The sequence below is a fragment of the Xylocopa sonorina genome, chromosome 9, assembly GCF_050948175.1.
Source record: "Xylocopa sonorina isolate GNS202 chromosome 9, iyXylSono1_principal, whole genome shotgun sequence".
In the NCBI taxonomy this organism is placed as follows: domain Eukaryota; kingdom Metazoa; phylum Arthropoda; class Insecta; order Hymenoptera; family Apidae; genus Xylocopa; species Xylocopa sonorina.
In genome coordinates this window covers 10,886,231-10,913,112 of record NC_135201.1, presented here as the reverse complement: position 1 = coordinate 10,913,112, position 26,882 = coordinate 10,886,231, and the positions used below count along the sequence as shown (strand labels likewise).

Below are 26,882 nucleotides of genomic sequence, written 5' to 3'. Positions count from 1 at the left end.
GAGTTTCGCAATTCTCATTAATTAGTCCGTGTTCTGATAACTGAGATTTTATTGGAGAATCGTATCTAATCTACGCGTACAGTTCTTAACCATTAACTTCACAGCTTGCGAATAACGAAAGCACCTAAGCCGAGTAAAACGACGAAACCTCATCGTTTTCACTCCTACGCGACAATTATGTCTAAAGCAAAGTAACAATAAATTCGTGACAGAAAGTATATAGTATAACATTGCATTAGGAAGAAGAATCGAACGATGATTCTTTATGGAGATACTCGTGTCGCACGAGTTGTAAATCTTGTCGTGCTTTAGAAATTCATCAGTCTATTCCCTGAAAAGAAACGTGTAACTTTTCAGAATTTAAAAGGGATTTCAATGTATGATGGGTTGCTCATTCCAGGCCACAGGCATTCAAAACGTTCATTCGTTAAAAAATAAATGTTTGTCAGAGAGAAAATACTTTAGTTAATATTCCTCAGCAATATCTACTGAAGTAATCCACAGTTCTGAGGCACCTTATATACAAAAAAGGGAATCAAGTGTGGCTACTGCAAATATCTGCTAACCGCAGAACCGTAAAAACCTTCTCGTACTTGTTCTAGCAAGTACACAGGCCAAATCCTTGTATTTAATTAGAATGTCATAAAAAAGTATCTAGTCTTTCGACGAGCGTCGCATAAATCCCTGACTTATGTCTTGCAGACGTACGAGTTGTAACTACATATAGAATAATTATCTTCAGCTATGGTATCACGGTCTTCTCGAGCATTTCCATCCGCGCCTTTCATTCCTTTGAGGCGACACTTATTTCTGGGCATGCCAGAGCTGATGCACAGTTCTAGAAGAGCCCACTCCTCGATGGATCCAAGAGAACCTTCCTCGCTGAGCGAACTCACCGAACTGTGCCTGGAGGGCACGACATTTGACTTCATGGTATTTCTACACGCTTCGTCGTCGTCGTTATCCGCTGTATTTAGAACGGGAGACCTACAATTAGGCACTTCCGTGCGCGATACATTCTGAACATTATCGTTCACGCCGTTGTGTTCGTGTTCTAGCTGAGCAACTTTCCTGGCGCACGACCCCAAGGAACTAGTCTTCTCGTACGCGTTAATTCCGCCGTTTCTGACCACGTGCCTTTTATGATCTTGAACTTTCGTCGAATGAAAGGTGCATAATGTTCCTCCCTGCAAAGGTGGATCGTTTTCTATGGGTTTGTGCGGCAATTGCGTCTGTACCATCGCGTTTCTGGTGGTACACGGTTTATTTGTGTAGTAAGCACTGGCAGTGTTTCTAGTTTTAGAATACTCTGGCTGTTTCTTCACGGAAACTAAAGATGAATTAGACGAAACGTTTAACGCCTGTGAACAGATGGGACACTCATAAATTTAAATACAAAAATTAGAGACTTACTGTCTGTCCTACCTTTGGCATGCCAGACTTAATACATTGCGCCAACATGATATCTTCCTCTTCTTCTGAAAGGCTTACGTTGTTCTCAAACGGGACGGTTCTCTTCGACTGTTCTTTATTCTGATTAGTATACTCTGGCTGACGATACGAAGAAGACGACGATGGTAGTTTTCTTAAAGACGACACAGACTTTGGTTTCTCTACGGTCTGTGACAATGCTTGCCCTACAAGCGTGGAGATATTCAAGCGGACCTAAAATTGACAAGTAAGAATTTAAGAAAATTATTATAATTAGTAGGAAGTGAAAGGAAGGAAGATACTGCAGTGAAATGATTCCTGAAGATTCCTTTTCTCTTATTCCTAGAATACCTTAGGCATGGCCGCTCTTATGCATTCGCTAAGGATGGCCTCGTCGTCAGAATGATTAGGACTGTCGTCAGAGAGATCGTTACCAGGCTCTAATGTTTCGCGACACGATGGTTTGCGTATAGTCGAATTTTTATTGCCACTTTCAACAGGCGACGACGATGGAGTACCGCATATATTGAACCTTTGCGTTAGCACCTCCGTTTTTGGGGCAAATGCAATGCAATTGGTCGGTGGCGGAGTTATCTGTCGAACCTAGGATAAATAGAAACCATAATCAATGTAAAAAATTATGCCTCCTCGAAAGTTCTCGGAATTACATTCACTTTTGGTATTCCTGACTGGATGCATTCGTCGAGGATCTTCTCGTCTTCTCCCGACAAATTCGAGCTCTCGTCGGATAAATCAGTTCTGTGGCAATCGACTTCGCTGGAAGACTTCGGTTCCTCGGTTCTTTCCACGTCCTCCTGGACGCTGGGCATGGACAAGGCTGACAGGTTCGACTGCGATCCGACTGGAGATATATCAGCAGGCGTATCTTCTGTACAATAGATGTGTACTGAATCTGGCGCAGCTACAACCTCTATCGCGGTTTTGTTCGGTTTTGAAGTTGTCACCGGAGTGTTACTGTCCACGGAAGTAACGGCGAAGGAAACTGACGGTTCCAGTCTATTTAAGACAGGTGTCCTCTGGCAGCGAACTAACATGTTCGACGACGACTCCAGCGGCACAGATTTCTGGACAGTGGACGTCTTGAATGATTGTCTGTACCTGTAATATATTTAGAAACATCTAAACTTATAAATAGCAATTATAATGTTAGTATATATAACGAAATATTAGAAACCTATTATTCTGTATTCCCATGCTGATGCACGCTGCTAACATGTCCTCGTCATCCTCGTCGCCATCGCTCACTTGCTCCTGCTCTTTCTCAATTTCCACGTTACCAACTTTCTCCTCCGGTATATCAATTTTTGTATCCTTGTTTGGATCATTCGGAGGTTCTTTCGGTTTGTTCTGGGGTTTAGAAACGTTTGGAATTTTCATCTCGTCGTCTATGGTTAAAGAACTGAGACTAGTAGCCGTAGAGAACTCGATGGGAGTAGATTCCTCTTTAAACGTGGCGATATCATCCTCGAAGACGCTGGTCCTCGGTGGTTGACACGATTTCGCGTACGCTGAAAGTAATGTCCATTAAGAAGGTTCACGGTGTGAATCGAAGTTATAATTTTTTTTATTACTATCTGTTTCACTGATGATCAATAGCATATTGCATACATAAATGTCGAACCGATGGTCTTACTGCTTCTTCTGGCACTTTGCTTATAAAATCTCCGTACTGATTCTTGTGATTACGAGGGCTTGGTGGGATCGTTTGCGTAGGCGAATCTGGTAATTCACTCGGTGACACAACGCCGCTGGTCCTACGGCTATTTGGAATTAATTTCGATGCAATTACTGCTACTCCTTTGTTACAATTCGGCTGTAACTTTGAGAATTACCTGAAATCGCTGACGATGGAACTGCGATCGTCGTGTATCGAATGCTGTTCGAATCCACTTAGCGAACCCAGCGAACTACAACGTGAGAACATTAAAGGTGTCTGCTCTGCATAATAGTCCTGTCTGCTAAATGTAACCATTTTGCCTAGAATAATTAATGCAATGAGTGAAATAATCACTTTCTACGATATTTAAAAATGCTTGATGCAGTAGAAAAAAGCGAAGATTGCAAACCTTCTTTATCCATAACTCTAGAATTGTTTTTCACTTCTGCGAGGCCATCAGTCTCATCGGAAATACGTAGAACATTAACATTATTAGCAGTCGTAACACGTTCAGCTCTATCTGATGCTTTTTCAATTTTCTCGGATGGATCTGTACAAGGTACTTTGGAGATAATTCGAGTAACATTATTTCTCTGTGTCATAGTGCTACCTAAAGAGCTAAGGGAATTTGCGCGAGAAAAGCCATCGGGTGTCCCTGTTTGGTAGTAATTAAGTAATTTATCAGGAGAAAGGCAACCAGGTTTGCAAGTCTTAGAGGCCTTAGAAGTTTCTAACTTTTCCTCTGCAAGAAGCGAACGTTCCTCGTTACAATTAAGGGATAACTGACGTTCGTAATTCATATCCTCCTTACGACCAAGATCCAAGACCTTCCTCTTTTCGTGTTTTTTCTGTGAATCGACAGGTTCCTTTGTATCTTCCAGACGCAAATCAGACATAGAAGTTGCAGTGGAGAAATTGAAAGGCGTTTCATAAGGTGTCCCTTCTGTACAATACGTCTTGACAGTATCCTCCTGTACGCTACCCGGAAAATACTCTGGACTCTGTTTCTCATCATCATCGGTATCATCCTCAGCGTATCGCAGACCATAGTCCGTAGGTTGATCAAGATCAGTCTCAGCATAATCTCCAAATAGATCTACCTTGGAGTCTCGTTCACTGAATTCTTTTTTACAAGTCCGATCAGCTCGCGGGGAATTTTTAATCGCATGACTCTCAGTCACCGTTTTCCTTTCACTGTATTTTTTACTGTAATCCACTGGCTGCTCGGTAGTTTCGTCCTCGTACCTCTGCTCGACGCTCCTCTCCATATTGATCATTAACTTTATTAAATGGATCTTTTTCCGATCGAGATTTTTTTCTCACTTCAAAGCTGACCTTATCAATCGATCAATGAACAAATAATTAGGTCAAACACCAAGAAGAAACATAGAAATCCTTTTTAACAGGTTAGCAATCAATTACAGTTACCATCCTTGATGATCCCCATGCCAACGTTGATTACCTCGCGTCTTCGACCGAGGTAAACCGCAAGGTTGCCATCCTGCCGCGTTAAACGCCAAATTATCGACCGCAGCGCAACCTGATGCTTTTAATCGTAACTAAAAGGATACATAAAAGCTTGCAGTAGCTTTGTAACAGTTTTTCAATATTTCGTACTGTTATAATTAATACAACTTTCAGATTTACTCGATATAATATAGTACAAAAAAGGAGTAAAAGAATAATGTCTCATATCATTTATTTGAACAGGGCGGTATCCGATTTAAATGGAATTTAGAGGAACATCATTACAAATAGTGTAAAAAGATTAATTACAGTTGGAATTGGTATCAGAGCAGTTAATTCTCTGCGCGCGAGCTTCAACGCGTTCAGTTTAACCCCGTCCCCTTCCTGCTTGAGATCCTCCGGGTTGATTTTGTTGATTAAGCCACGGCGCGGAACCCGTGCCTCTTCCTCTTTGATTTTGACCTCTACCCCTTCCACGAGCTAAAACAAATTCAACGAATGAGCAAGTGTATCAACTCGCTTAACGTTTTACACAGTATCGATGAAACACAACATAGACTATATTTCTCTGAATGTTCGCATGATTTGTACAACAGACATTTGTGATTAAAACATGTTGAAAAGGTAGACCTTGGGCGCGTAAAATAGCAGATTTGCCTCTGCCAGCGGTTCCTGAACCCTTCCCACCGGGTCGCTTAAACATTGGCGCATTCTTCAGCATATCCGGCAATATGAGAAATCTTATTTTCGATCCCCTAATATAAACGTTCTCTAACGACGCATCTCGACCGTCCCTGTACGTTACTGTGATATTCTGCATGTGACAATTCATATTGTCCTCAGCTTCTACCAATCTGCCACGGTACACTTCACCAGTGTTCGTCTCACAGGTTATGGTATGACCTTCCGCTTCGTGAAGCACTTTTATCGGTACTCCGATCGACATTTTAATCGAGCCTGTTTAATAACTCGAGCAGTACCAACCAGATTTTATTCGATTACGTGAAATCGAAGATTTTATTCATTAAAATCTCTGAAAAGGAATACTGAAGTTTACAGGATCAGAAAATAACCTCTACCAGAGCGCGTCTAAACGTTTACAACAGTCGCTCGCTTGCACGGCGCATCTCCAACGCGCAGCTCCGTACTCGAACTCCAGCGCATGCGCGTCGAGCGTATATTTACAAATAAGGCGCGAACGAACTGCGATTATCGTTTTACTTTCCTATTATAATTACGTCTTACTTATCAAAAATAGAAACTAGAAGTGTCGACGCACGATACTGCAAATAATAACAATAAAATCGACTATTCTTGGTTCGTCGATTGTTTTCTCACATAACAAAAAAAAAAAAAAAAGAAAAACAGACTCGCAACAGCTCTATTTTCTATTTTCAAATAATCATATATTTATTGGTCATTAACTTCTGAATGTGCTACCAACTTTGTATGATAACATCTTACGAAGTAATCGTCAAACTAGGTTCTCGCAGATTCCATGCCAATAATTCTCTATATAATACGACTAAAGAGATGTGCCTTATTGTCCTACGATTGCATCACTTTCGTTTTAATCGCTAAGGATTCGCTCTAACAAAATTATAGCTATATCGTTTCCTCATAGACACTACAACGATCGATCGGATGGATCGATGGGCAAAAAAAAAAATGGCAGACTCTCCGCTGAACGGCGGGGTGCCTTCAATTTCGAGAAGCGTGGTCGAATGCGCAAATAACATCATCTGCCACATTTTTTCCCTTTTTTGCTTTTCTTTTTAGGGCGGCAAATTTATATATATTTTGTCTGTTAAATATACATAAATATAATCCACTATAATTATAAATGGTTAAGAACCATCGGGAGAGAGACCGATGTACACGATCGAAGAGAGATTTTATTGCGAGTTGAAGGAGGTACGTGGAAACGAAAAGTAGAACGGGGTTCTAGCGTGAAGGTGAAAACGAATAATACACCAAGACAATTTCTGCTTCTCTACCCACGAAAAGAACCTCTAAGAAGACATATATATGTGTATACATGCCTAAAGCGTTTCTGCCAAAAGGATGGTAAAATCGTAATAATATTTAATATATTAAAGTCGACATTACTTCTTTCCTTTTAATCGCTTAAACATACTAATATCAATCGTGTAATAATTACAAGCATCGTTACGTTCTTAATATAGTCAACCGAGCATGAATACGTCGCTACTTAATCCGACATTCTTTTTTTCCGGTTCGATATAATTTTTTTTCCCTTGCAGATCTCGAGATGAACTTTTCTCCTTACGTCTCATTCACTCTTGGGCCATTCGCACTCTGACATAATTTCTCCTTTTTAAAGCATGTATATCGCGGTCTCCGTCATTCGCACACTATATAGGCAAGATCTCTACACCCCAATATCGCGCGCGCGTTTATAATCTTAGAAAAATATGCTATGCCTAAAATAGGATGAAGGCCTGAAGGCAACCGTTCCGTCGATAATATTGATAATCGGTGTGCGTACCTCCTCTCTATACGTAATTTCAAACTAGCCGACACACTCTCTCCCTCTCGCTCTATCTCTTCCCGTTTTAAGGTGGCGCGCCAGAACGAAAATCCATCTGCTGCGCAACGGATTCAAGAAAGCAATGCAAGACTACCCCTCGAGGATTATTCATTTGTCACGGAAAATGTTAAATAATAATCGTATGATTTCAATACATGCATGTAAAAAGAAAAGGTCCGCGAATCGTCTGTGACTCGGCGAAACTTGCCAACGAACGACGAGTCGCCCGCGCCGGAGATCAAGAGAACTAAATTCGAATTGAAAAAAAAAGAATTCTGGCGCCATTTTACGAAAAAGGATAATCAGTATCTGTGGCAAAATCAAAGATGAGTACTGTGTGTAAAACCCCGTCGACGACGTAATCTTCTCTTAGTTATGAGTTATATTGAAACAATACGATTTTTATTTATAACATTTCTTTTTCATACGACGATTACAAAAATTGAAAAATCGTGGCGACCAATAAAGTCTCACTCTGTACACATAATAATATATTGTCCATAGACATTACGATCATTGTGTGGATGTGTATGTATGTACGTGTAATCTGTGTTGTGAAATCACGGCAAATATAGAGTATATGCAAAGTTCTATCACGAATAGAATCGCTTTCTTAATATTCTCTCGCTCTCTCTCACTCTCTCTTGCAAAAGTACACAATTATTCACTATTATAAAATAAGGACCATCGATAACGTGGCACTGGAATTAAGAACGATTCACTTTATTCTATTAACGTATCTAATACAAGGACTTTTCTTCTTTTTGTATCTTATAAGACGATTTTTAGTTTCAATAGTTTCTTTCTTTTTAATCGCTATATCGGCTGTCACACAAAAAAAAAATTAAAAGGATGTAGGATCGATAATCAATTAAAAAGAAAAAAAAAGAGATAGATAAAACACTGAAACGCAATTACTCTCGAAGACAGCAAAAACATGGTGGTACGATACACAGTGCGGTGTTTTTCGTTTCTCTCTCCCTCTCGCTCTCCCTTTAACACTCACCCATCTACTTTCGTACTCTCTCGTTCTCTCTCATTTGTCTTGTCTCAAAATCGCAAAGACCCAGTGTGACGACTATCGATTTTTTTGCACGCTCGAAAAAAGACAACGATACGCGGAAAAAGCAACTTCGTTTGGAAAAACTCGGCACGAAGCAACAAAGGGAATCCTTGTTCTCCTTGTTCTTTCCTTTTTACAACAAATTGCTTCGTGCAACAGTTTGTTTCTCACGTATTTTTTTTTTGTTTTTTTTTTTTTGGTTTTTTTCCCTTAGTAGAAGCGACATAAAACTCAACATCTACGACAACTTTTCTCTCTTTCTTAACTACGGGCTAGCCTAAGAAGAGTCAGAGACACGCTGAACAAAACAACTGAAACGTACTTCTTTCAATTTTTTTTTTTTCTCTCTCTCTGTTTTTCTTCGTTTCATTAGAAAGTATTGCAACATGGAAGAAAATGGTTAAAGACAGACGGAGAAATATTTGTTTCTTTTAGCAATCCGTACAATAGGGCCGATAGTCGTCCCTTCGTCGAGGGGCCTCTCGTCCGTTACTTTAATTCTTCTTTTTTTTTCACATTGGGCTGGTCTTTAGACATTTTATAATACAAAGTGTATTCTAGCACCAATATACGTAACAAATCTTATTTAGAAGAGGAAAAAAAAAACAGAAGAAATTCGAGAAAACTGACTGGACGAGTCGCATGACACAACAACCTAATTATTCTTCTAATGCTTGAAGTATTGTTCGGGGAACGAAGCAGTATTACAGGGGTTCCACATTTTCCTTTCTTTTTTTCTCTCTCTTCTTACTCGAGATTTATGAACGCGTGGCGTAAATAATTGATTTGCAATATAGTTTGAAACATATTTAATGAGGAATAATGCTTGGTTATATTCACGTGAAATTGGACATAAACACACAGTACTACTTATACTTCATTGCATTATTTATGAATCAATAGACTAATATACTTAATAATTATTAGACTAATTGTTAACCTAGGATTGTGATCAACCATCAACGTCAGCCACTACCTAAGCAACATTCCCTTTTTTTTACTTTTTGGATATTACGAACGAAACAGAAATATAGATTATTATATATATATATATATAAAAATTTCACTTTTCTCTCTTTCTCTCACTCTCTCTCTCTCTCTCTCCCACTCTCTTTCTTTCTCTCTCTCTCGCTCTCTCTTTCACTCACTCTCTCTCTCTCTCTCTCTCTCTCTTTCTAGATTAAAAAAACGTGGAACTCCTGATGAAACGTCTCAGAACAAAAACGGACCGAGACTGCACCAAGAATTCGCGTTTTTTTTTTCTACAATTTAATTTCGTAAAAAAAAAAGAACAAAAAGAAAAAAGACAAACACTTTCGTACGCGAATTTTGCATGTTTTTTTTGTTTAAGTAAATTAATTAAACATAAGATAAAATAATAATAAACCATAATAATTGTAGTTAATAATAAGGTAATAGTAGTAGTAAGCTGGCAGCAGTTAGAACCAAATATGCTCTCGATTAAAACTCTCGCTTGAGATGATGACAATCTGACATGGCACTGGCATCCAACAAATTTTCACGAAGCATTCGTACACACGGCACGCACTCTAATTTCGGTTTATTTTATTTTTCAATTTTCCTCTCGTATTATTTCATTTCTTCTATTTATAGTTCATCTTCCTCAGAAAATTTCGTCTGCGTTATTGGACGCATTGCTATGTATATACGTATATATATATATATATATATATATATATATATATATATATTTATATATCCTTTATTTATATATATATATATTTGCGTGTCATTGTGGTTCAAACCAATTTTTGTTTTCTTCCTTTTTTTTTTTTTTTTGTTTTGTTTCAAATTTCCATTCCCTCTTATTTTCCCTCTCTAATGTCACATATATAAGCTTACAACTTTCACTCTTACCCGTTCTAACACACTTGCTCTATAATTTCTTTCTCTCCCTCACTCTCGCTCTTTCACGCTAAATTCCCAACTCCCTTTCGTTCATGATCGTCGCATTCAACCCGTCTCGCCCCTCGACGTGCAATCAGCTGCCAGATAATTTATCTCGTTTTTTCTCCGTTTTTTTTTTGTTTTTATATTCTGTTCTGTTTATATAGTTATATAACCATTTTCCCAACGATCTACGCACTAAATAGTTCAAATTTTTTGCACTTTTTCACCAACAACAACAGGATTGTTGCGCCGAATCTCTTGAGCGCCCATTCCTCTGTAATCAAACTTGCAATCGTGCTTGTCACTGTATCGATGCACAGAGCAGAACAGTCCTCCACAACGGCACTCGAATCCTGTAGGGAAGCAAAACGAAATAATAAGTTATTTTCAGGAATACACGATAAGAGTCTCTCATGGTCTCACTTACCCGTCAAACCAACTTTTTTGCGACACACGGCGCAACGATTTTTCTTCTTCTTAGATTCTTTGTCAGTCTCTTTGCCGTCAAAGCAGTCGTCTGCGTCTCCACTACTCACTGATCCTTCTACTACCGCTCCACTGCTTACACCTACTTCGCTTTCTTGATCTTCCCTATTTATCTGGTAGATAACAAAAAACAAAAACGATAAATTTACTTGTACATATACATGCGCATGCGACAAATACTTCCATTAATAATGTATTAAAGAGGAGTTTTTATTACAATTTTGAAATGAAATTATGGTTTGCTGATCTTATAGAAAATATTAGATTATGTGCCGACTTCTTAAAGTCTTGCTGAAAACCGAATAAATATTTTATTCATAGGAATTTTAATGATTTTTGTACAATTTAAAGTTTAATATCTTAATATCTAAAAAGGGTATTCGCTTCAAAATTTCTTAAAAAATTGCACAATTGGATAGAAGTTCTTTTTGTCTTATATATTGGTTGTTTATTAATGCGTTATTATCATCTATACATGCAATTCCATTAAATGGGTGAGAAATACTTACTGAAACAGTGAGATAATGTGGAGTCAGTTCCAAATAATTCTCCTTTGTGATTGACATGATTGTACTAGTTATTATCATCAGACATGAAAGTAGCTACTGTTATTTCAATGTTCATTAATTAAATCAATTAGAATGAAGTGTTTAGTGGTAAATTTAGAAGAAATATTAGAGATATTTGGTTCATTAGATTCAGAATAATCATGTCAACCAATTTCAAAAAACATAATTGTGTGCTGCTACCTGCATGCTCGACTTCAACGCTATATAACTTTGTTAATATTTCGAATTTCACAAAAGTTCTTTCAACGGAATACTCTAGAACCTTGACATTAACAGAAGAAGCAAAAGATTAATTATTCAAGTTTAATTCAAGCGAATACCCTCTTAAATGTAGACATATGAATGTAAAAGAAAGGCTTACTTCTTTGGGGTTGGGTAGATCTGTCGTTGGTTGAGGTATGGTAGGAATGGTAGGTTGGGCTGTAGTTCCTGTAGCCGCAGGACTACCAAAGCCGCCTTGCAACGTGCCAGCGTTACCAGAGACGGCCTGTGATGTTGGTACAGTGGCAGCGGACACCGGTGGTTGCTGTTTCTTTTTTAAGTTTTCTTTGTAACAAAGAGAACAAAGGCCATCCGTGGCTGGTGAACCATAGAACCCACAACCGCTGCGGCACAGAGCTTGCATAGGATTGGACTCTCGCTCCATCTTCTGTGTTTATAGTATCTCGGTTACGAAACCTCGATAATTGAACAAGTCCTTAACGTTTTACCCTATTTTGCAATCACTCGAAACAGTATCGAGCAAGTTGCAGTCAGCTAAACGGGAGATAATTAAGCGTCTCTTGCCACAGCTCGCTCTCCAGTTGTTCCTTCACGACCGCGTGTCACCATACATTCACCTATTACAAAGCAGCTCCATTTTAGTATGTCATTGTCTTCGTCTAACGGAAGGGACAATATTATTCACAATTATTTACGTGCAAAGTTATGTTTCAAAAATTGAGGCGAACACAATAAACGAATGGTCTGAATCTGTACGATAACGAAAAACAGAAATAGCAACATTACGTTATACGAAGAACAGAACCTTTTTAAGCCGCAGGTTTATCAGACAATGACAAAGCACAAACGTATAACTTTGGGGAACTTTCGCACACGTATTAACTATCCGCCAGAATACGATTTAGCACGGGTTACTTAATTAACGAAAATCGTGTCGAACACGGACGAGTCCCGATGACAATTTAAAGGGGGCGACGAAAGTACAGCGATCATTGCACCGTAGCAGACACATTATACGTTAGACGTGGAACACCGTCGACCGCAACGTCCGTGATAGCTCATAAAAATCAGACGTACGGATTTTCATGTCGAATTTTCACTTGGCACAACAGGCGCGCGCGCAAGCCGAGTCTATAGATAGGATGGAGAAATGGTCAGAGGCGAAGGCAGAAGAACAGCGACGATATATCTCGAGGGACAAGGGCCGTTCCCTCGTGTAGAAACAGTTCTGTACACTTTTCAGAAAGAGAGAAAGGGAGAGAGACAGAAAGAGAGGGAGAGAGAGAGAGCGTAATTCCTCCAAGGGCAAATAAAAGCGAGAAAATCGGGCAACAAGAAGGAAACAATCGACTGTGACGGGAGGAAAGAAGAAATGGAAATAGATATGGGTGGTGAAACGTTCAGCTCGGGGGTTGGGATGTCCAACGCGTTCGCACATCGGTCCCATTTTCATGTTGGCCGCAATAAAAATCCGAATGGAAGAGGCGTGATCAAGGGAAACGTGATATTACTCACTTTCCAACACGCAGTCGTGTCGCAACCAACGCACAACATGGAGTAAGAATTCGTTCGAGGCATTTAAGTGGGCTCCCCGTCTATCCTTATCGCGGCCAGGACACGTTAAGCGACGTGCAATTATTACACGACCGATGGCCAACCGTCGGTCAGCGGGGAACTCTCTTCCCTTCTGACTTGAGCTTCGTAAATCTTGGCGGCGCAATTCTCGCCCTGGCCACTCTCGATGCGCGCGTTCGCTTTGTCTCTTCAAAGCCTTCTCTCTCTCCACAAGCTAAAATGAAACGTTACCAAATAGCTCTCTCTCTCCCTCTCTACCTTTCTCGTTCACTCCGTTCCTCTCTCACTCTCTCTCTCTCTCTCTCTCTCTCTTATTCTATCTTTGTCCCTCTTCTCTCTCTATTTCTCACTCGCTCTCGCTCTTTGTGTGCAACTTCGCGTTCGAGCGTTCGATATTACTTCAATTCTAGGAACCTGCAAGGACGGAGGAGAAAGAACGACGACGACGACGACGACGACGACGACGATGGAGACGACGACGACGACGACGACGAAGACGACGATGACGGGCTGAATGTTTTCATGATGGCGATCGTTTGGATGTGCGGCCTCTGGGCGGACATACAATTGACGACACACCGTGCACAATTGTCCGCGATAAGGTTAGGTATTGCGAGGTGTAATTTATCGAGGCCTCGCCTTTTACTTCGTCTAATCGCAAGAATATTAATAAACTATCGGCTTCCTTACGATCTCCTCTATGGCAGCTGTTAAAAAAAGCGCAAGAGTCACTGATAAAAACAGAATTCAGAGTTTTGGTAGAACCTCTGAAGAATACTTGAATTTCCGCCACTTATTTCCGTCTCTTTCCCTCTTTCTCTCTTAAATAGCGTACATGCATTACACGACTGACTCGCTCGTTCCCTCTTCAGACCACGCGCCTGCGCAGACACGATTCCTCCCAATGCTATCATTTTTCTAACCTATAGCCGAGTTTTTCGGTTTCGTACGCTACCTGAATAAACGAACGCAATGCCTCGCAGATGGAAAATTAATACGCACTTATGTAAGATACACCGATGGTGTTCACAGCCGGGGCACTACATGACGATATGTTTTCCAGTATTTTCAGCGTGAATCAGTAGATGTCGTAGCACGATCAGCAGTCTACATGCTGTTTGATGTATGCCGACAGATGCCAAGTGAAAGACTGCGAACCGCTACTCTCTTTGTTCCTTTCTTTATTTTCAAGCCTCTCGACGTATCTAAAATCGTATTTGCATGTAACAAAATTTATCCTTGCGCCGTCGATGTTCGTCGAGCGTAATAAAGAACCAGGCAGTCGTCCATTAAATTTAAATTCCTTCGCGAGCGACCGTATTTCGCGCGTCTCGAACGTTAAAGCGCGTTTTCACTTTCACCGTGCGTAAAACTGTTCTCTCGTCCACCGTGTCAAACGTACGAAATTTTATCGCAACGAGTATTAACGAAGAAACGGTTAACGCTTCGATTAAAAGTTTCCTCGATATTCCATTAGGGACAACAGGGCGGTCTCCATGGCGAATATTCGACGGAAAATACTCGAACCTGTTGCTTGGACGGCTTTAAACAAAGTATACAGAGAGCACGTTTTTGTTCGCGTTGAAAAATATTTGATACGTAATGACTAGCATATTTTAATCGACGCTGCTCGCTAAAAATGCGCTGTATTAATGGTATTAAAATACAAAATGAACGGGATTTATTAAATCCGTTAGTTCTACGGAACCCATGACGTCATTGTAGTAATCGAAAACCGAAACGAACGTAAATCACACGAGAAGGGAGGGAGGTTTTTCTTGTTCAACCACATTCGATATTTGAAATGCTAATGGCGGACATTATTTTCATTGCATACGATAACCCAGTTACACTATTCTCTTTCATTTCAGATCATTCGTTTCGATACTCGTTAATTATTTGCACGTTCCGGTTTATTGAAAAATAGCGATTAATATTCGATAAGAATATATGCTGAACGGTTCGTATTCATTCGATGGTAAGTCGATCGATAAATCGAGAGCATTGATTCGAGAATCGTTTTCCATGGCAAAGTGTAACAGTAAACGGTCGAAGTAAATTTCTGAAACTTCGAACGTTATTGGAGCACAATTGAGAATGCTCCTTGAGCTCTAATATTAGTTGTCCGCTAAATTGCAGCCGAGCAATAAACATCTAACCGACAGCCGAGCGTGTATCAAAATTAACAATGAAACGACATGACGTAAGAATTGTACGTTGTTGTAACACATGTAATATAGTACTTTTTTTTTAATTGCACCATATTTTCAAACTACTTCAACTTATCGTCACTTTGTCAAGCAATTAAATAACTTCGCTTGGTCTCGATTAAACAACGCACACGTGACGGGTGACCCGAAAAATATTCCCGTACGATAAAAAAAAAATTATCAGACGACGTCTTCGAACATTCTCGTACTTCTAAAACGTCGTTTAATCCTACGTCTCTGCGTTAAACACATCATGCCTTTCGTACATTCAAATAAACTGATATTAAAACAATTCCTCGCGAAAGATCTGATAAAATCCATTTACCTTGCGATCATAATGCTTCTTTAGAAAAAAAAAAGAACAAAAGAATCCAAACGAGTTCGACAAACAATTCTAATAACGTGTAATTATTTTTCGAAACAGCTACCAAGGGGGAATTGCGAAATTTGATTAACTACTATTTATAACGTCACCAACGTGATACTATTCTCAGTCGAACGGGCTGGCATGACGCACTTATCACACTGACAATGACGATAACGCTCGACACGGCTAATTAAAAATGCCGGCTTTAATGAAAGTTCCGTTTGCACGAGCAAACGGAATGGGATACACTTTCTAACGGAAAGTAACTAGCTAGTTCGTTACGGGGATACGCGCGCAAATTCGGTGTGTAACCGCGATCTCGCCCGAAAACGGGATACCGTGCCACGGTTTTTCGAATGTGACCGACAGCACAGCAGCGTTTGACTCATTTTTCGATAATGACGCGGTCCCACTTTCCGCTTTACTTATCTCGGCTCGCTTTTGTCTGGAACTAGGAAACGTGTCTGCTTTTCTTAGTCCCGCCGCTTGTTTCTCCCCCCCCCTTTTTTTTTTTCTTTCCTTTTTTCACTTTTACAGCCACGTTAGAGGCCTGGGACAATGGTCGTTACTAATCGTTACCGATGCTCGAAAACAAATAGTCATCGGGATACGCTCAGCTCTGTAAATCACGGTGATTTGCGCGAGGATTCAGCTCTCGCTTGTTTACGCCGCTACAACCGTTGGGAAGTACCAATTTAACAAATCCATTTATATGATAGGCATACACGAGAACGTAGCCTGGTTATATAATAAATATAAAAATACGTGGCTTTAAGTAGAGTACGATATACCAGATTCAATCACGACGAAGAGACACGAGATTGTAACCGTCGTTTTACTTCTACTCGTTTCCAGTCTCTCCTAAAACGCTGTACGTGCACGCATTATTCCAAGCTGGGTTCGTTAGACATAATGGCATGCACGGGTGGAACTAAAAAAAAAAAAGAGAGGAAAGTTCCAAAGTTCGCGAGGAATCGAGTAAAGAGAAGGGATGAAAAAACAATCTAAAATTGTACCCGCTATTGTATTTTGGCTGACAGTCAGCTATAGCCTGCTCTCTTATTGTTCTTGCGAAACTGAATTGTACAGTCCAATGACACGTGGTAGGAATATCTTTGAAAGCTCAACGTATATGGCTTCCGACTTCAAAGTCGCGTATCTATCGGGAACAATAAACGACTGACTCATCGCCTCGGCTGAAAATGAAATAATTGCACGGGAAAGGAGATTACCCCAATAAAGGAAAATCAACCGATTAAAGGGTATTTCGAACGGTTCGTTGGGCCAACGTGTTTGTTCGCGCGCGCGCGCGTCGACGATCGACAGCGAAAATGCCTTTGCGAGCGTCATCGCGCGCGATATTAATTCGCTGGTAATTCCGCGTGCAGCCATTTTATAGGTATCACTCATATAACGGTGGAAAGCGAGGTGTGGCTTGAGTTAAATTAATCTATCATCGATACGTACACCATCGTGGATCCTACTACATTGTTTCCATCGCGATCGCTTTACGCGCATCGATAGAACCTGTTGGTTCCGCTCAGACCCCAACCGCGTTCACTTCGCATCGTTAGCAAACAACACGGCCACCATACTTCGAGGCCCATCGAGAATCAACCACCAATGAAACGATCAACTCTCCGTTTCCATTGCCTACCGTGGGTGGTTTCGATTTTATAATCTCTCGAATACGACCTACGAATACCTCGCACGCCGGATCTACGACCACCTCAATCGTCATTTCATAGGTTGTACCAAGCGAGCGTAAGCGACATGGAAGGAAACAGCCAGATCGCTCGATTGCAAAGTAATCGGAACTCCAATTCCGTCTGAACAATCGTAAACAAATAAGTGTAACCGCACCGTCCGCAAGAGATTTCGAGATCTTTAGAGAAGTAGAAAGGTACCATAACCTCAAAACACCATCCAAGCCCCTAACCTATCGCGAATCCAATTCGCTCGCCTCGAGATCCAACCTGGGTGTTATTCAAAAGTACGTTCGAAAATTCGATTTAACGAGCATCCGTAATGGTTCCTTGGGTATTGTGTAACTAAATTAGTCGGGGAACAAGCGCGCGCGAGAGAGACTAGAATGTCCATGTCGCTAGTCCACGGAGCGTAAGAGGAGGCGGGCAGGGCGAGGAGGGGGATTTAAGACCAGTGCGGATGTGGGTGCACGGAAGGGGGTACGAAAACCGCGACGGGGGAGAGGTACAGGGAGGATAAATGCATAAGTGTGCATTTGCGCTTGAATCGTATCGGCGCTGCCGTCGTACGGACACACAGGGCACACACGCATGCACGCACGCACGCACGCACGCAACCAAGCAAGCACGTAGTCGAAGAGAGCCTGAAGAAACAGAACGAATACCAGAGAAGACATGGCTCCCATATCCTTGAGAATACAGTTAGCCAGAAATTGCGTCGTTCCCTTTGTCACGCGTATCTCACGTCGGCGACGGACATCTTCTCTCGTCGAGACAAAACCACCGGGACGTGGGATCGAGAGAAGGGCACGAAGCGAGTGGGAACGGGAATCTCGCCTGTGGTGAAGAGAAAGAACGAGGGGGGGAAAAAAAAAAAAAATATACAAGGGGGGCCAAAGAGGCGAACGTTAAAAGTCGTACGTTCCGGCCGTGCGGACGTAATTCACGGGTGTCCCGATAAAAATAGTCGGCGTTGACGAGCGGGCAGTGCGATTGCGACACTTACCAAGAGCTGTTGCGGTGTAGCAGGGCGCAATATGTCAGCTGACTTGACGTGTGACCGATTGTAATCCTGCGCCAGTATCCGACATAATTCTCAGCGGAACATTAGGTCCCACGGGTTACGAATCCAGTTAATTCCGGTTGCTACCGCGTGACCCGCACTCTCACAAAACACAGATATCGGTTATCTAGCGAACTAGTCCTTGCGCCAAACTTTCGATTACGAGATATACGAACCAAAGCTGCGGGCACGGGAACAAATACTGCTGATGACTGGTGTAAAGTTAGATCTCTTACCCTCCCCCACTCCGAGCCACGAACCACGCGGGACCAAGACTGGCGAGCGAGTGCTGGCTGCGCCCGTGTCCACGCGTCGAGCGTCAGCTGATCGCTGACCGATGGCGCCACCATTGGCGCGGCTACGCGCATGCGCGTCGCGCGCTGAAGATACTCGCTTAATAATATATATACGAAATAACGAATAATTAAACGGTGAAATTTGCTGATTTCTTGTAGTCGATTATAATTCAGCGCACTTCGATTAATTTTATACGATATATTTATGACGAGATTGGTACGCGTTTTATAGGAGGATACGAAAGTAAGCGTTTAGCGGTTCGCCAATCAGAAGTAGTAACTGTTGGAAAATGGCGCGTTACGATTGGCGCAACGCGCACGGCACTTTCGTTACATCAACGTGTCGGTGCACGTTACGTTTACCGCTAAAATTGGTTACCTTACCTGCTCAGACGTTCGTGAGCGTTCTTTTTTTTTTTTGTCGATTAAATGCAAATTAATGCAACAACCGCACGAGGAATGTATGCGCGTAAAAATGGGAGGCATGCCGATTCGTATGATTTTAACGTACGAACGTGAACGAAATTCGTAGCAGAATGCATTGAAAACAGAGGACGTATGCGAGAGAGGTTTTTCTACTAAAGTGCGGGTGATATAACCACGATTAGCTATCATTCACAAGACAATAGATACACGGAGAAGATGAACACCCCGCAATCGAATAAAAAAAAGGGCAGGAGTAGAATCGGCATTAACAAAGATAGCAATAATTCAGCGAACGCCGAAACTCTAAGCACGCAGGAGACATCGAAGTTTGTTTTGGTACGAATAATCAGAAAATAAATACAGTTGTACGAATTTTTAGGGATACATGCATAAATAAAGAGATTGATCTACTTAAAAAGTATACCATTTTCATTTGCGAACGGAAAAATTTGTCCTTAAAGGGTTTATCGTTCTTATTCTAATTGAATTCGTTTTCAAGGTGAATCCTATCGGCGAAGATGCCAATAAGTCGTTTAAAATTGGAATCAACGATTCCATACCTATTATTTCGTTAGAGGGTAATGGTTTCGACGAGAAGAACACGCTTCAAAAAGGACACACCGTGCCTTCGGATAAGGATAAGGAAGAGAAGAATATCCTTAGTAGTCTGCCTGTAGCTACCGTAAAACAGATAGAGGGATACGAACAGCAGTTGGGCGAAGCGGAACCACTTCCAAATTCGTACATTAGATTTATGGAACGCAGTGGGGAGGAACTTGACGGTATATCCGTGCGAAAGTTAAATGAAAACCTTAAATATTCTATTAATCATTTACGTTCGATATACATTCTCCGACGTTCGCAAGAAATGCATGACTTCCCCTAGAAAGAGAAACTCATTTAGGACTCTTTTAGCTCATTCGTACGCTCGTTGAAGTGGCACACATGCATTAATGCTTTGGATTTTTATTGGAAATTTAAGGTTTCAATTTGACAAACTCTTAGAATTTTCCCCACTCTCGTACCTTGCGCATTTAGTAATTTGTGTCAGCTCGATTACCTTTTCACAGGTGAAGTGGAATATGATCTAGACGAAGAAGACACCGCGTGGTTATCCATAGTAAACGAGAGACGATTAGCCTCCGGTCTGAATCCACCGTTGGAAGCGGATACGTTCGAATTGCTGATGGACAGATTGGAGAAGGAGTCGTACTTTCAACAGCAAAGTAACGGTGGTGGAGGAGTGGCAGCTGATGAGGATGCTGTTTGTTGTATCTGCATGGACGGAGAGTGCCAGAATAGTAATGCTATACTTTTCTGTGATATGTGCAATCTCGCTGTTCACCAAGATTGCTACGGCGTACCATATATTCCCGAAGGGCAATGGCTGTGCAGAAGGTGCCTACAAAGTCCGTCGCGAGCCGTCGACTGTGTCTTATGTCCGAATAGAGGCGGTGCTTTCAAGCAAACCGACCGTCCTGCTACGTGGGCCCATGTCGTGTGCGCTCTGTGGATACCCGAAGTCAGATTCGCCAACACGGTATTTCTGGAACCCATCGACAGTATAGAAAGCATACCAGCCGCGAGATGGAGGCTCACGTGTTGCGTTTGCAAACGTAAAGGGTCAGGTGCTTGCATTCAGTGTCACAAGAGCAGCTGCTTCGCTGCATTTCACGTAACGTGCGCGCAACAAGCTGGCCTCTGTATGCGTATGAGGACCGTGCAACCAGCGGACGGTGAGCCGATGCTGGTCCAGAAGACGGCGTACTGCGAGGCTCACACGCCGTCGGATTATCAGCCGTCTACGAATCCTGCTGACGCGAGGAGAAGAGCGATCGCGAACAAGAAAAGCTCTTCAGCTCCTGTTATCTCTATTCCGACGATACCGCCGGAACGTATTAAAGAAATCGCTAGGTAATAAACATAAGATCACTCGAAAGCAAGTACAGTCAGAGAGTTCTTTTTCACTTTGGATTATGATGTAGCTTCTGTTGAATATACAGTGGAATCTCCATTATCTGAATTTGACACGAAAACCGATAGTAACGATCAGGTAATTTAATTCGCAAGATAAAACGCACGGATATTCATCGCTGATAACTGTTGTTCGGATAATGGTAGTTCTACTGCGTTGTAAGAAGGAAAAGATGTACGTAACGTTTTCTAATATTAATTAGCTTAGCTGAAGGGTTGCCTAAACGAAGCCAACTGATACAGCGTCTTATAGCATACTGGACCCTGAAACGCCAATACAGAAATGGCGTTCCGCTTCTTAGAAGGCTTCAGAGTTCGCATCCACAATCCAGGCCACCGCCGCTTGGAGGAAATTCTTCACCGCCACCGGACAGTGAGTTGCGAGGCGAATTGTATCGTCAATTAAAGTATTGGCAGTGTTTGCGCCAAGATCTCGAGCGGGCTCGACTACTCTGCGAATTAGTACGCAAACGTGAGAAACTGAAGAAGGAACTGTTCAAAGTGTAAGAGATTTCACGCGCGCGTGCAAATTTTACGCAAAAAAAAAAAATATAAATACATCAATATCGAAACGATTGATTTTATTTCGTAGAAAGGAGAAATGTTTGTGGTTTGAATTGCGTCCGTTGGAAAGTATCCTGCGCTCTTTGTTAGAAGCGATAAAAATGAAAGACGTAAACGATGTATTCGGGCAACCAGTGAACACGAAAGAGGTCCCAGATTACTTAGAAATTGTGACTCACCCTATGGATCTTTCTACTATGCAGGTAAGCGATTTTATTCCAAATTGTTGAAACTAAAAGCGGACTGTAGCTTTTGTCTGCAACTCTTTATTGTTAATATAGGCAAAAATGGAGAGACAAGAGTACGACACTATTGGAGCTTTCGAGGCGGACTTCAACCTGATGGTCAATAATTGTCTAGCTTACAATCGCAAGGACACCATGTTCTATCGTGCTGGGATAAAAATGAAGGAACAAGGTGGTGCTCTTATAGAGCAAGCTCGCAAGGACTATCCGGAACTGGACCCTGTTGGCGAGAAAGAACAGACGTCGACCAAGTCGAGAAAAAGGGATCGTACCAATAGAAATCGCGGAGAAACTGAATCGCAGGCTGGAGAGAAAGAAATAGGTGCTGGCGGTGTAAATAGAAGAACAGCGGTTCTGTTCACTCGTAAAGCGAGAGCAAGAGCTAGCAGAAGCAGTCAGATGTTCGTATTGGAGGATGATAAGAAGAAACAGAGCGACAGTTTCAAAGTATACAGGTGCATACTGTTCCTGTTTGTTCTCTTAGGAAAGATTTCAAATAAAACAAAAATGGGACATAAAAGAGTTGCTAAAATTTCCTCAAAGTGTTATTAAACATCCTGTAAAATGTGAAATTACTGTTTACAGAAGTGGAACAATGGACAGCGACGTGGGAGAAGGTGAAAGTCAGTCGTCAAGTTGCAGCAGCTGTTCGACGAGCAGATCCACCACTCCCGATTTAGAAGAGGAAAAACAGAGGCAGCAAGAAGCTGCGGACGAGGCGAAAAAAGAGCTAGAAAGCAAGCAGGGAGTGGCTAGCAACGGTTTGGAGGCTCTTCAACTTGTATGGGCCAAGTGTCGCGGTTATCCCTGGTATCCGGCTCTCATAATAGACCCTAATACACCAAGGGGCACCGTGCATAAAGGTGTACCAATACCAGCCCCGCCAGATGATGTATTAGCGCTCGCTGTCAATTACAAAGAACCAGTATTTCTCGTTCTCTTCTTTGACACCAAAAGAACGTGGTAATTTTGCAGTCCCTCGCAATACAATTGCAATTTCTTTCCCCTTTTTGCATAACAACAAAGCGATTCGATTATTCCGTGTATAAACCTCGTATATAATTGTTGCAGGCAATGGCTGCCAGGGGAAAAGTTGGAGAAGCTGGGAGTATCCCAAGAATTGGACGAAGCGAAACTGATCGAGTCTCGAAAGCCTGCGGACAGAAAGGCCGTGAAGAAAGCGTACCAGGAGGCGCTTCATTACCGTAAACAGACACACAACACAACGCTGAATGCCGGCTCTGCGAGCTAAAATCATGAACTCTGATAAGTTATTAACTTGTAATTATATGCGGTAGTTCTCTTTTAAAGTCTTTGTAAGTATGTAAAAAGAGTTTTAACGTACAGATATATGTAACTTATAGACTTACGTTTAAGTCGCACTTTTTCTAGACTTCTATTTATATTTTTAAATAATGACTGAGACGAAATAAAAACAGATACTTATTTGTATAAAATATTTCGTCTTACTGAAACGGAGAGGCGTACTGAGATATGTATATATATATTTTTTATGCACATTTTCGATTTACACATATTCAGCGGGAAGAAGCTCCAAGAGGAAGTATGTGCCTTTTTTCATTGACTCGCGCGTGGCTTACTGGTTCGATTTCTCGGGATTCTGTTGAGGTTTCACGTTTTTCTCCACGTATTCTTTCAATTCTTTGGCGTACAGGTCCAATCTCTGCGTCATCTGAAATTTAAATAACGCAAAAAGGGGAACAGTGCGCGCATACGTTTACGATACGTAAAAGTGAACGTTCTAAATCTATGGGACACAGTTTCGTCTTACTCTCAGACACCAAAAGTCTTTCATTTGACGGCACAAATTCAGATCCATCTCACAGACCAGAAGACCATCTTTACAGCGACTCAAGCCTGGAGTTCTGGTTCCATCCGGAGCAGTGATGTAGCTGGACCCGTAAAATTGGCCGAAATTATGATGCGCAGGAGCTCCGTCGCCTGATGTGAACTCGTTCGGGAATATTTCAGTTCCAACACGATTGATAGCACAGGTATAGTAGCTGTTGGCTATGGCTGCGTTCCTTGCTTCGATGGACCACAGCGGCTCAGATGTATGACTGGTAGTCGCTGATGGGTTGAACACGATCTAAACGCATACAATTGAATCTTACCTCGGTTTTTCTCGTTTTCTTTTCTTCGCGCATAAGGAAAAACCATTTACCTCAGCGCCATTTAGACCAAACATCATCCAGTTTTGGGGATGATGCCTTCCATAACAAACGTTGATGGCTATGCGTCCAAACGCCGTGTCGAAAACAGGATGTCCTGTATTTCCTTCCATGTAGTAAGTGGACTCATTGAAATCTCCCACACGAGGGATATGGTTTTTCCTGTGCTTTCCAATGATCTTGCCGTCATTGCCAATCACGACAGAAGTGTTCCACAGGGTGTCGCCGTTACCAGTGTCCCTCTCGAGTATCGGGCAAATAATGACCATGCCGTGTCGTTGCGCAAGCTCGCACATGAGCGTTACAGTTGGGCCATTCTCAGCATCCTCGGCTAGTTCACACCACGGATATTTCTCTCGAGTGCAGAATGCGAACGGCATAGCTACGATACAATCGGACAGTTTCGCTTAAAGTAACACCCATTACGAACGAGGAACATTTACAATTATGTACAATTAGACACGACTAGATGATCGTTTTTAGGATTGAAAAACTAGGGCGCTCCTAGAAAAAATTATGAAAGTTACCGAGAAACACTACTTTTCTCTGTTCTTATCTAATCTCTTCGCACTAATTTAAGAACAGTGTTACATAATTCTGTTTGCAGTGACAAAAGTGTACACGATCTGAGAGTCTGTAACATTATCATGAATTAAGCAAATATTTATAATGGTTCATGATAACGCGAGGACGACTACAAAGTTATTTTCAAATTTTGAAGCGAATAAAATACTTTGTAATTCACAGAAATCTGACTGACGGTGATTATTTTTGAATCACCCTGCGCATTCTGACACGTACCCCAAGCCTCCTGCAGGCCGAGTATGTTCGTGCCGCAGGCAGCGGCGTATTCAACGTATTTCTGCATTTTCAGATGCAAAGCGTTCCTCTGCTTCTGCAAAGGCTCCGTTGTTGGTAAGACTATGGAATTTTGGATGATACCAACGCGAACAAGGCGCGGTGGGCGCAGTTGTTCCATCACGCCTCCGCCCATCATATATCCTTGGACATCCAGGTTTTGACTTCCATTCCATTGAGGAAGATTCAGAGGCCTTAAATTAAAACACGACTCATGATCCACAAAATAAAACTGCAATAGAGAGATATAAGAAAAATACAACGCAGGAATATCGACTTTACAATTTACAAGCAAGGCGAAGTTTTTTCAACTCGATGTGAACGTCTCTTCCGCAACGCGGGAGCTTATTTATAGAGCAATCTGCTACAAAATTAGCGGTTGGTCAGAGCCAACAATTCTCCAAGATACGCGCGAAACATTTCCACGCTTTTTGTACGAATGCACGTTCGAAGTTTAAAAGTACTTCGCGCCAAGTTACTCGTACGATACGAGTGCAACCTGCCGGTGCATTCGTGTCGTAATTGACTCAGCAAAAGCGTGCAGAATTGAGCATTGTTTTTATGCGTTGAAACGTTTATTAGAGAACTCGAATGAAATTAATGCTTCAGTCAATAAATGAAACAAATGTCTCGACGAATCTTACTGTAATTCACGGCCATATAAGAGACGCTTGACTTCAGCCAGCTCCTTCTCAGGGAGATTCTTCTCCAGAATATCCTCCAGAGTTTGATCGAACATCGTGCTCGTTTTCTGCGTTTGCATGATGGTACACGTTCAGCTCACTGCCACGTTCTTTCGCTTACTCGCTGCGATTGCGAACGGACGGGGATCTCGCGCGATATATATTGTCGACACGCGTAAACACGTATCAAAGCGATCCTCGTTAAGCTTTATCAGCGATCGCATTCTCACCAATTAATCATCGTTCGAGCTGCTGCCATGAATACTGAAACACGCTTATCGTACCTGCCTGCGAGAGAGAAAGAGAGAGACAGAAATGAAAAGCTTTTTTAACAATAATCAACGGTTACTTAATAACTTTCACATAACAGATACACAAATATTATTATTCGACCGTGTGATGTACAATTTGAAATTATAGCTGCACTTACATTTGAAAATGGAGGTTATTGATATCCTCTGTTTAGATGCTTCTAAAAAATACCTTATCTTCTAATTAATTCGTAAAAAATTGGGCTTCCTTTGGAATCATGTCGCTGTACGATCGACGTTACGTTGTACTTTGAATATTTCCAGTCTGGAATCAAGATTGAGGTTAAGAATACATACATTTTCAGAAAAATTGCTTTTTCATGATCCAAAGAAGACTATCTCTAAGGAAAATATTGTTGTATTACCATAGTATTCGTTGCAGATGTTTTCTGGCCTCGTTTTCGAGCTGGACCTCGTATCTGCGAAATACAAAAACGAAAACATTTAGATGACCCGTAAAAATCTTCCATTAAAGTTAACGATGCTATTTTGAACAATCTTCCAATGCAAACGTTAACATTGCTAAAAATATTTACACGAGAAACAATTTTTATTAATTGGGTGTAAACAGGTTATCTGAACGAATATTCGATTACTCGCCATCGCCGGGATATTATCTGGAAATTGTGCACTAAACAAGAACTTTGCACACCTCGCGTCAAAATACTACTATCGAAAAGGAAAAAAAAGGATGCGCTGCTCAACTCAAATAGTCGATATCGTTGTTTACAATTTTCACCAATTTCAATTACTGTAGATTACAAAAAGATATTCTATAAATTTAAATTAATTCTAATTTCATATATTTTCAGAAGAATCTTTTTCAAATTTGTTATAATTATCAGCAAGATGACAAAAGGAGAAAAGATAAGAATATAAAGTTGAAAACGATCAGACGCGACTGTGGTGCACCGTTTCAAATTCGAATGCGATTATCGATATCTTTTAAGTTCGTTCTGATCGACGATAACGTTCTCGATAACAACTTTCAATGTTTAGCTGTCGAGAACGATATCGATTCTAACTTATTCTGT

The 26,882-nt window shown here is 41.4% G+C and overlaps 6 protein-coding genes across 13 annotated transcripts in view; 1 reads left to right on the top strand and 5 right to left on the bottom strand.

Annotated features, from left to right (window-relative positions):
* Positions 1 to 17,566, bottom strand: part of LOC143426970 (membrane protein BRI3) — a 55,348-nt gene extending 37,782 nt beyond the window's left edge. The window contains exon 1 of the mRNA XM_076900741.1: positions 17,548 to 17,566. The gene's annotated coding sequence lies outside the window, so the exon portion shown is untranslated. The remainder of the gene's footprint in view (positions 1 to 17,547) is intronic.
* LOC143426964 (adenomatous polyposis coli protein) lies at positions 338 to 4,664 on the bottom strand. Of its 5 annotated transcripts, none has more exons than XM_076900731.1 (9): positions 4,532 to 4,659; positions 3,519 to 4,444; positions 3,285 to 3,429; positions 3,061 to 3,212; positions 2,627 to 2,960; positions 2,100 to 2,550; positions 1,783 to 2,034; positions 1,426 to 1,665; positions 338 to 1,361 (listed from the first exon to the last, which is right to left on the bottom strand). In XM_076900731.1, exons 2-9 carry the CDS (start codon positions 4,384 to 4,386, stop codon positions 690 to 692), a joined length of 3,114 nt encoding a protein of 1,037 aa, XP_076756846.1. In that variant the 5' UTR covers positions 4,387 to 4,444; positions 4,532 to 4,659; the 3' UTR covers positions 338 to 689. The 5 variants fall into 5 exon arrangements, with proteins under 5 accessions (XP_076756846.1, XP_076756845.1, XP_076756843.1 ...); XM_076900730.1 differs by having other exon boundaries at positions 4,538 to 4,659; XM_076900733.1 differs by having other exon boundaries at positions 1,023 to 1,187; positions 1,283 to 1,361; positions 3,519 to 4,664.
* Positions 4,794 to 5,624, bottom strand: Smd3 (small ribonucleoprotein particle protein SmD3). The gene is made up of 2 exons (XM_076900740.1): positions 5,207 to 5,624; positions 4,794 to 5,056 (listed from the first exon to the last, which is right to left on the bottom strand). Exons 1-2 carry the CDS (start codon positions 5,520 to 5,522, stop codon positions 4,944 to 4,946), a joined length of 429 nt encoding a protein of 142 aa, XP_076756855.1. The 5' UTR covers positions 5,523 to 5,624; the 3' UTR covers positions 4,794 to 4,943.
* On the bottom strand, positions 7,835 to 18,540 carry Drn (zinc finger AN1-type doctor no). 4 transcript variants are annotated; one of them, XM_076900738.1, is made up of 6 exons: positions 13,304 to 13,435; positions 12,894 to 13,167; positions 11,872 to 11,995; positions 11,518 to 11,805; positions 10,529 to 10,700; positions 7,835 to 10,454 (listed from the first exon to the last, which is right to left on the bottom strand). In XM_076900738.1, exons 4-6 carry the CDS (start codon positions 11,800 to 11,802, stop codon positions 10,306 to 10,308), a joined length of 606 nt encoding a protein of 201 aa, XP_076756853.1. In that variant the 5' UTR covers positions 11,803 to 11,805; positions 11,872 to 11,995; positions 12,894 to 13,167; positions 13,304 to 13,435; the 3' UTR covers positions 7,835 to 10,305. The 4 variants fall into 4 exon arrangements, with proteins under 4 accessions (XP_076756853.1, XP_076756851.1, XP_076756852.1 ...); XM_076900736.1 differs by lacking the exons at positions 12,894 to 13,167; positions 13,304 to 13,435 and adding an exon at positions 18,243 to 18,540; XM_076900737.1 differs by lacking the exon at positions 13,304 to 13,435 and adding an exon at positions 18,243 to 18,539 and having other exon boundaries at positions 11,518 to 11,995.
* A 398-nt stretch (positions 18,541 to 18,938) lies between these two features.
* On the top strand, positions 18,939 to 23,235 carry Br140 (bromodomain-containing protein 140). Its single transcript, XM_076901873.1, has 8 exons — positions 18,939 to 19,357; positions 19,521 to 19,803; positions 20,092 to 20,935; positions 21,199 to 21,498; positions 21,588 to 21,762; positions 21,841 to 22,259; positions 22,390 to 22,767; positions 22,876 to 23,235. Exons 1-8 carry the CDS (start codon positions 19,238 to 19,240, stop codon positions 23,054 to 23,056), a joined length of 2,700 nt encoding a protein of 899 aa, XP_076757988.1. The 5' UTR covers positions 18,939 to 19,237; the 3' UTR covers positions 23,057 to 23,235.
* Positions 23,236 to 23,247: 12 nt separating this feature from the next.
* Positions 23,248 to 25,671, bottom strand: Pyd3 (beta-ureidopropionase pyd3). Its single transcript, XM_076901892.1, has 5 exons — positions 25,499 to 25,671; positions 24,798 to 25,048; positions 23,990 to 24,378; positions 23,597 to 23,914; positions 23,248 to 23,497 (listed from the first exon to the last, which is right to left on the bottom strand). Exons 1-5 carry the CDS (start codon positions 25,615 to 25,617, stop codon positions 23,402 to 23,404), a joined length of 1,173 nt encoding a protein of 390 aa, XP_076758007.1. The 5' UTR covers positions 25,618 to 25,671; the 3' UTR covers positions 23,248 to 23,401.
* Between the last annotated feature and the right edge of the window lie 1,211 nt (positions 25,672 to 26,882).

What these genes read in the sequence shown, in the direction of transcription:
- LOC143426964 (XM_076900728.1), bottom strand. Translation starts at nt 4,386, where the DNA reads ATGATCAATATGGAGAGGAGCGTCGAGCAGAGGTACGAGGACGAAACT. An exon ending in TCCATCGTCAGCGATTTCAG is followed by an intron (nt 3,213 to 3,284) that starts GTAATTCTCAAA and finishes AATTCCAAATAG; the next exon opens with CCGTAGGACCAGCGGCGTTG. An exon ending in CAGGAATACCAAAAGTGAAT is followed by an intron (nt 2,035 to 2,099) that starts GTAATTCCGAGA and finishes TATTTATCCTAG; the next exon opens with GTTCGACAGATAACTCCGCC.
- Smd3 (XM_076900740.1), bottom strand. Translation starts at nt 5,522, where the DNA reads ATGTCGATCGGAGTACCGATAAAAGTGCTTCACGAAGCGGAAGGTCAT. An exon ending in TGCTATTTTACGCGCCCAAG is followed by an intron (nt 5,057 to 5,206) that starts GTCTACCTTTTC and finishes AATTTGTTTTAG; the next exon opens with CTCGTGGAAGGGGTAGAGGT.
- Drn (XM_076900736.1), bottom strand. Translation starts at nt 11,802, where the DNA reads ATGGAGCGAGAGTCCAATCCTATGCAAGCTCTGTGCCGCAGCGGTTGT. An exon ending in ATCTACCCAACCCCAAAGAA is followed by an intron (nt 10,701 to 11,517) that starts GTAAGCCTTTCT and finishes GTTATCTACCAG; the next exon opens with ATAAATAGGGAAGATCAAGA. An exon ending in CAAAAAAGTTGGTTTGACGG is followed by an intron (nt 10,455 to 10,528) that starts GTAAGTGAGACC and finishes GCTTCCCTACAG; the next exon opens with GATTCGAGTGCCGTTGTGGA.
- Br140 (XM_076901873.1), top strand. Translation starts at nt 19,238, where the DNA reads ATGAACACCCCGCAATCGAATAAAAAAAAGGGCAGGAGTAGAATCGGC. An exon ending in TGGATCTTTCTACTATGCAG is followed by an intron (nt 21,763 to 21,840) that starts GTAAGCGATTTT and finishes TTGTTAATATAG; the next exon opens with GCAAAAATGGAGAGACAAGA. An exon ending in TTTGACACCAAAAGAACGTG is followed by an intron (nt 22,768 to 22,875) that starts GTAATTTTGCAG and finishes TAATTGTTGCAG; the next exon opens with GCAATGGCTGCCAGGGGAAA.
- Pyd3 (XM_076901892.1), bottom strand. Translation starts at nt 25,617, where the DNA reads ATGCAAACGCAGAAAACGAGCACGATGTTCGATCAAACTCTGGAGGAT. An exon ending in CGGCCTGCAGGAGGCTTGGG is followed by an intron (nt 24,379 to 24,797) that starts GTACGTGTCAGA and finishes ATTGTATCGTAG; the next exon opens with CTATGCCGTTCGCATTCTGC. An exon ending in AAGACTTTTGGTGTCTGAGA is followed by an intron (nt 23,498 to 23,596) that starts GTAAGACGAAAC and finishes TTTAAATTTCAG; the next exon opens with ATGACGCAGAGATTGGACCT.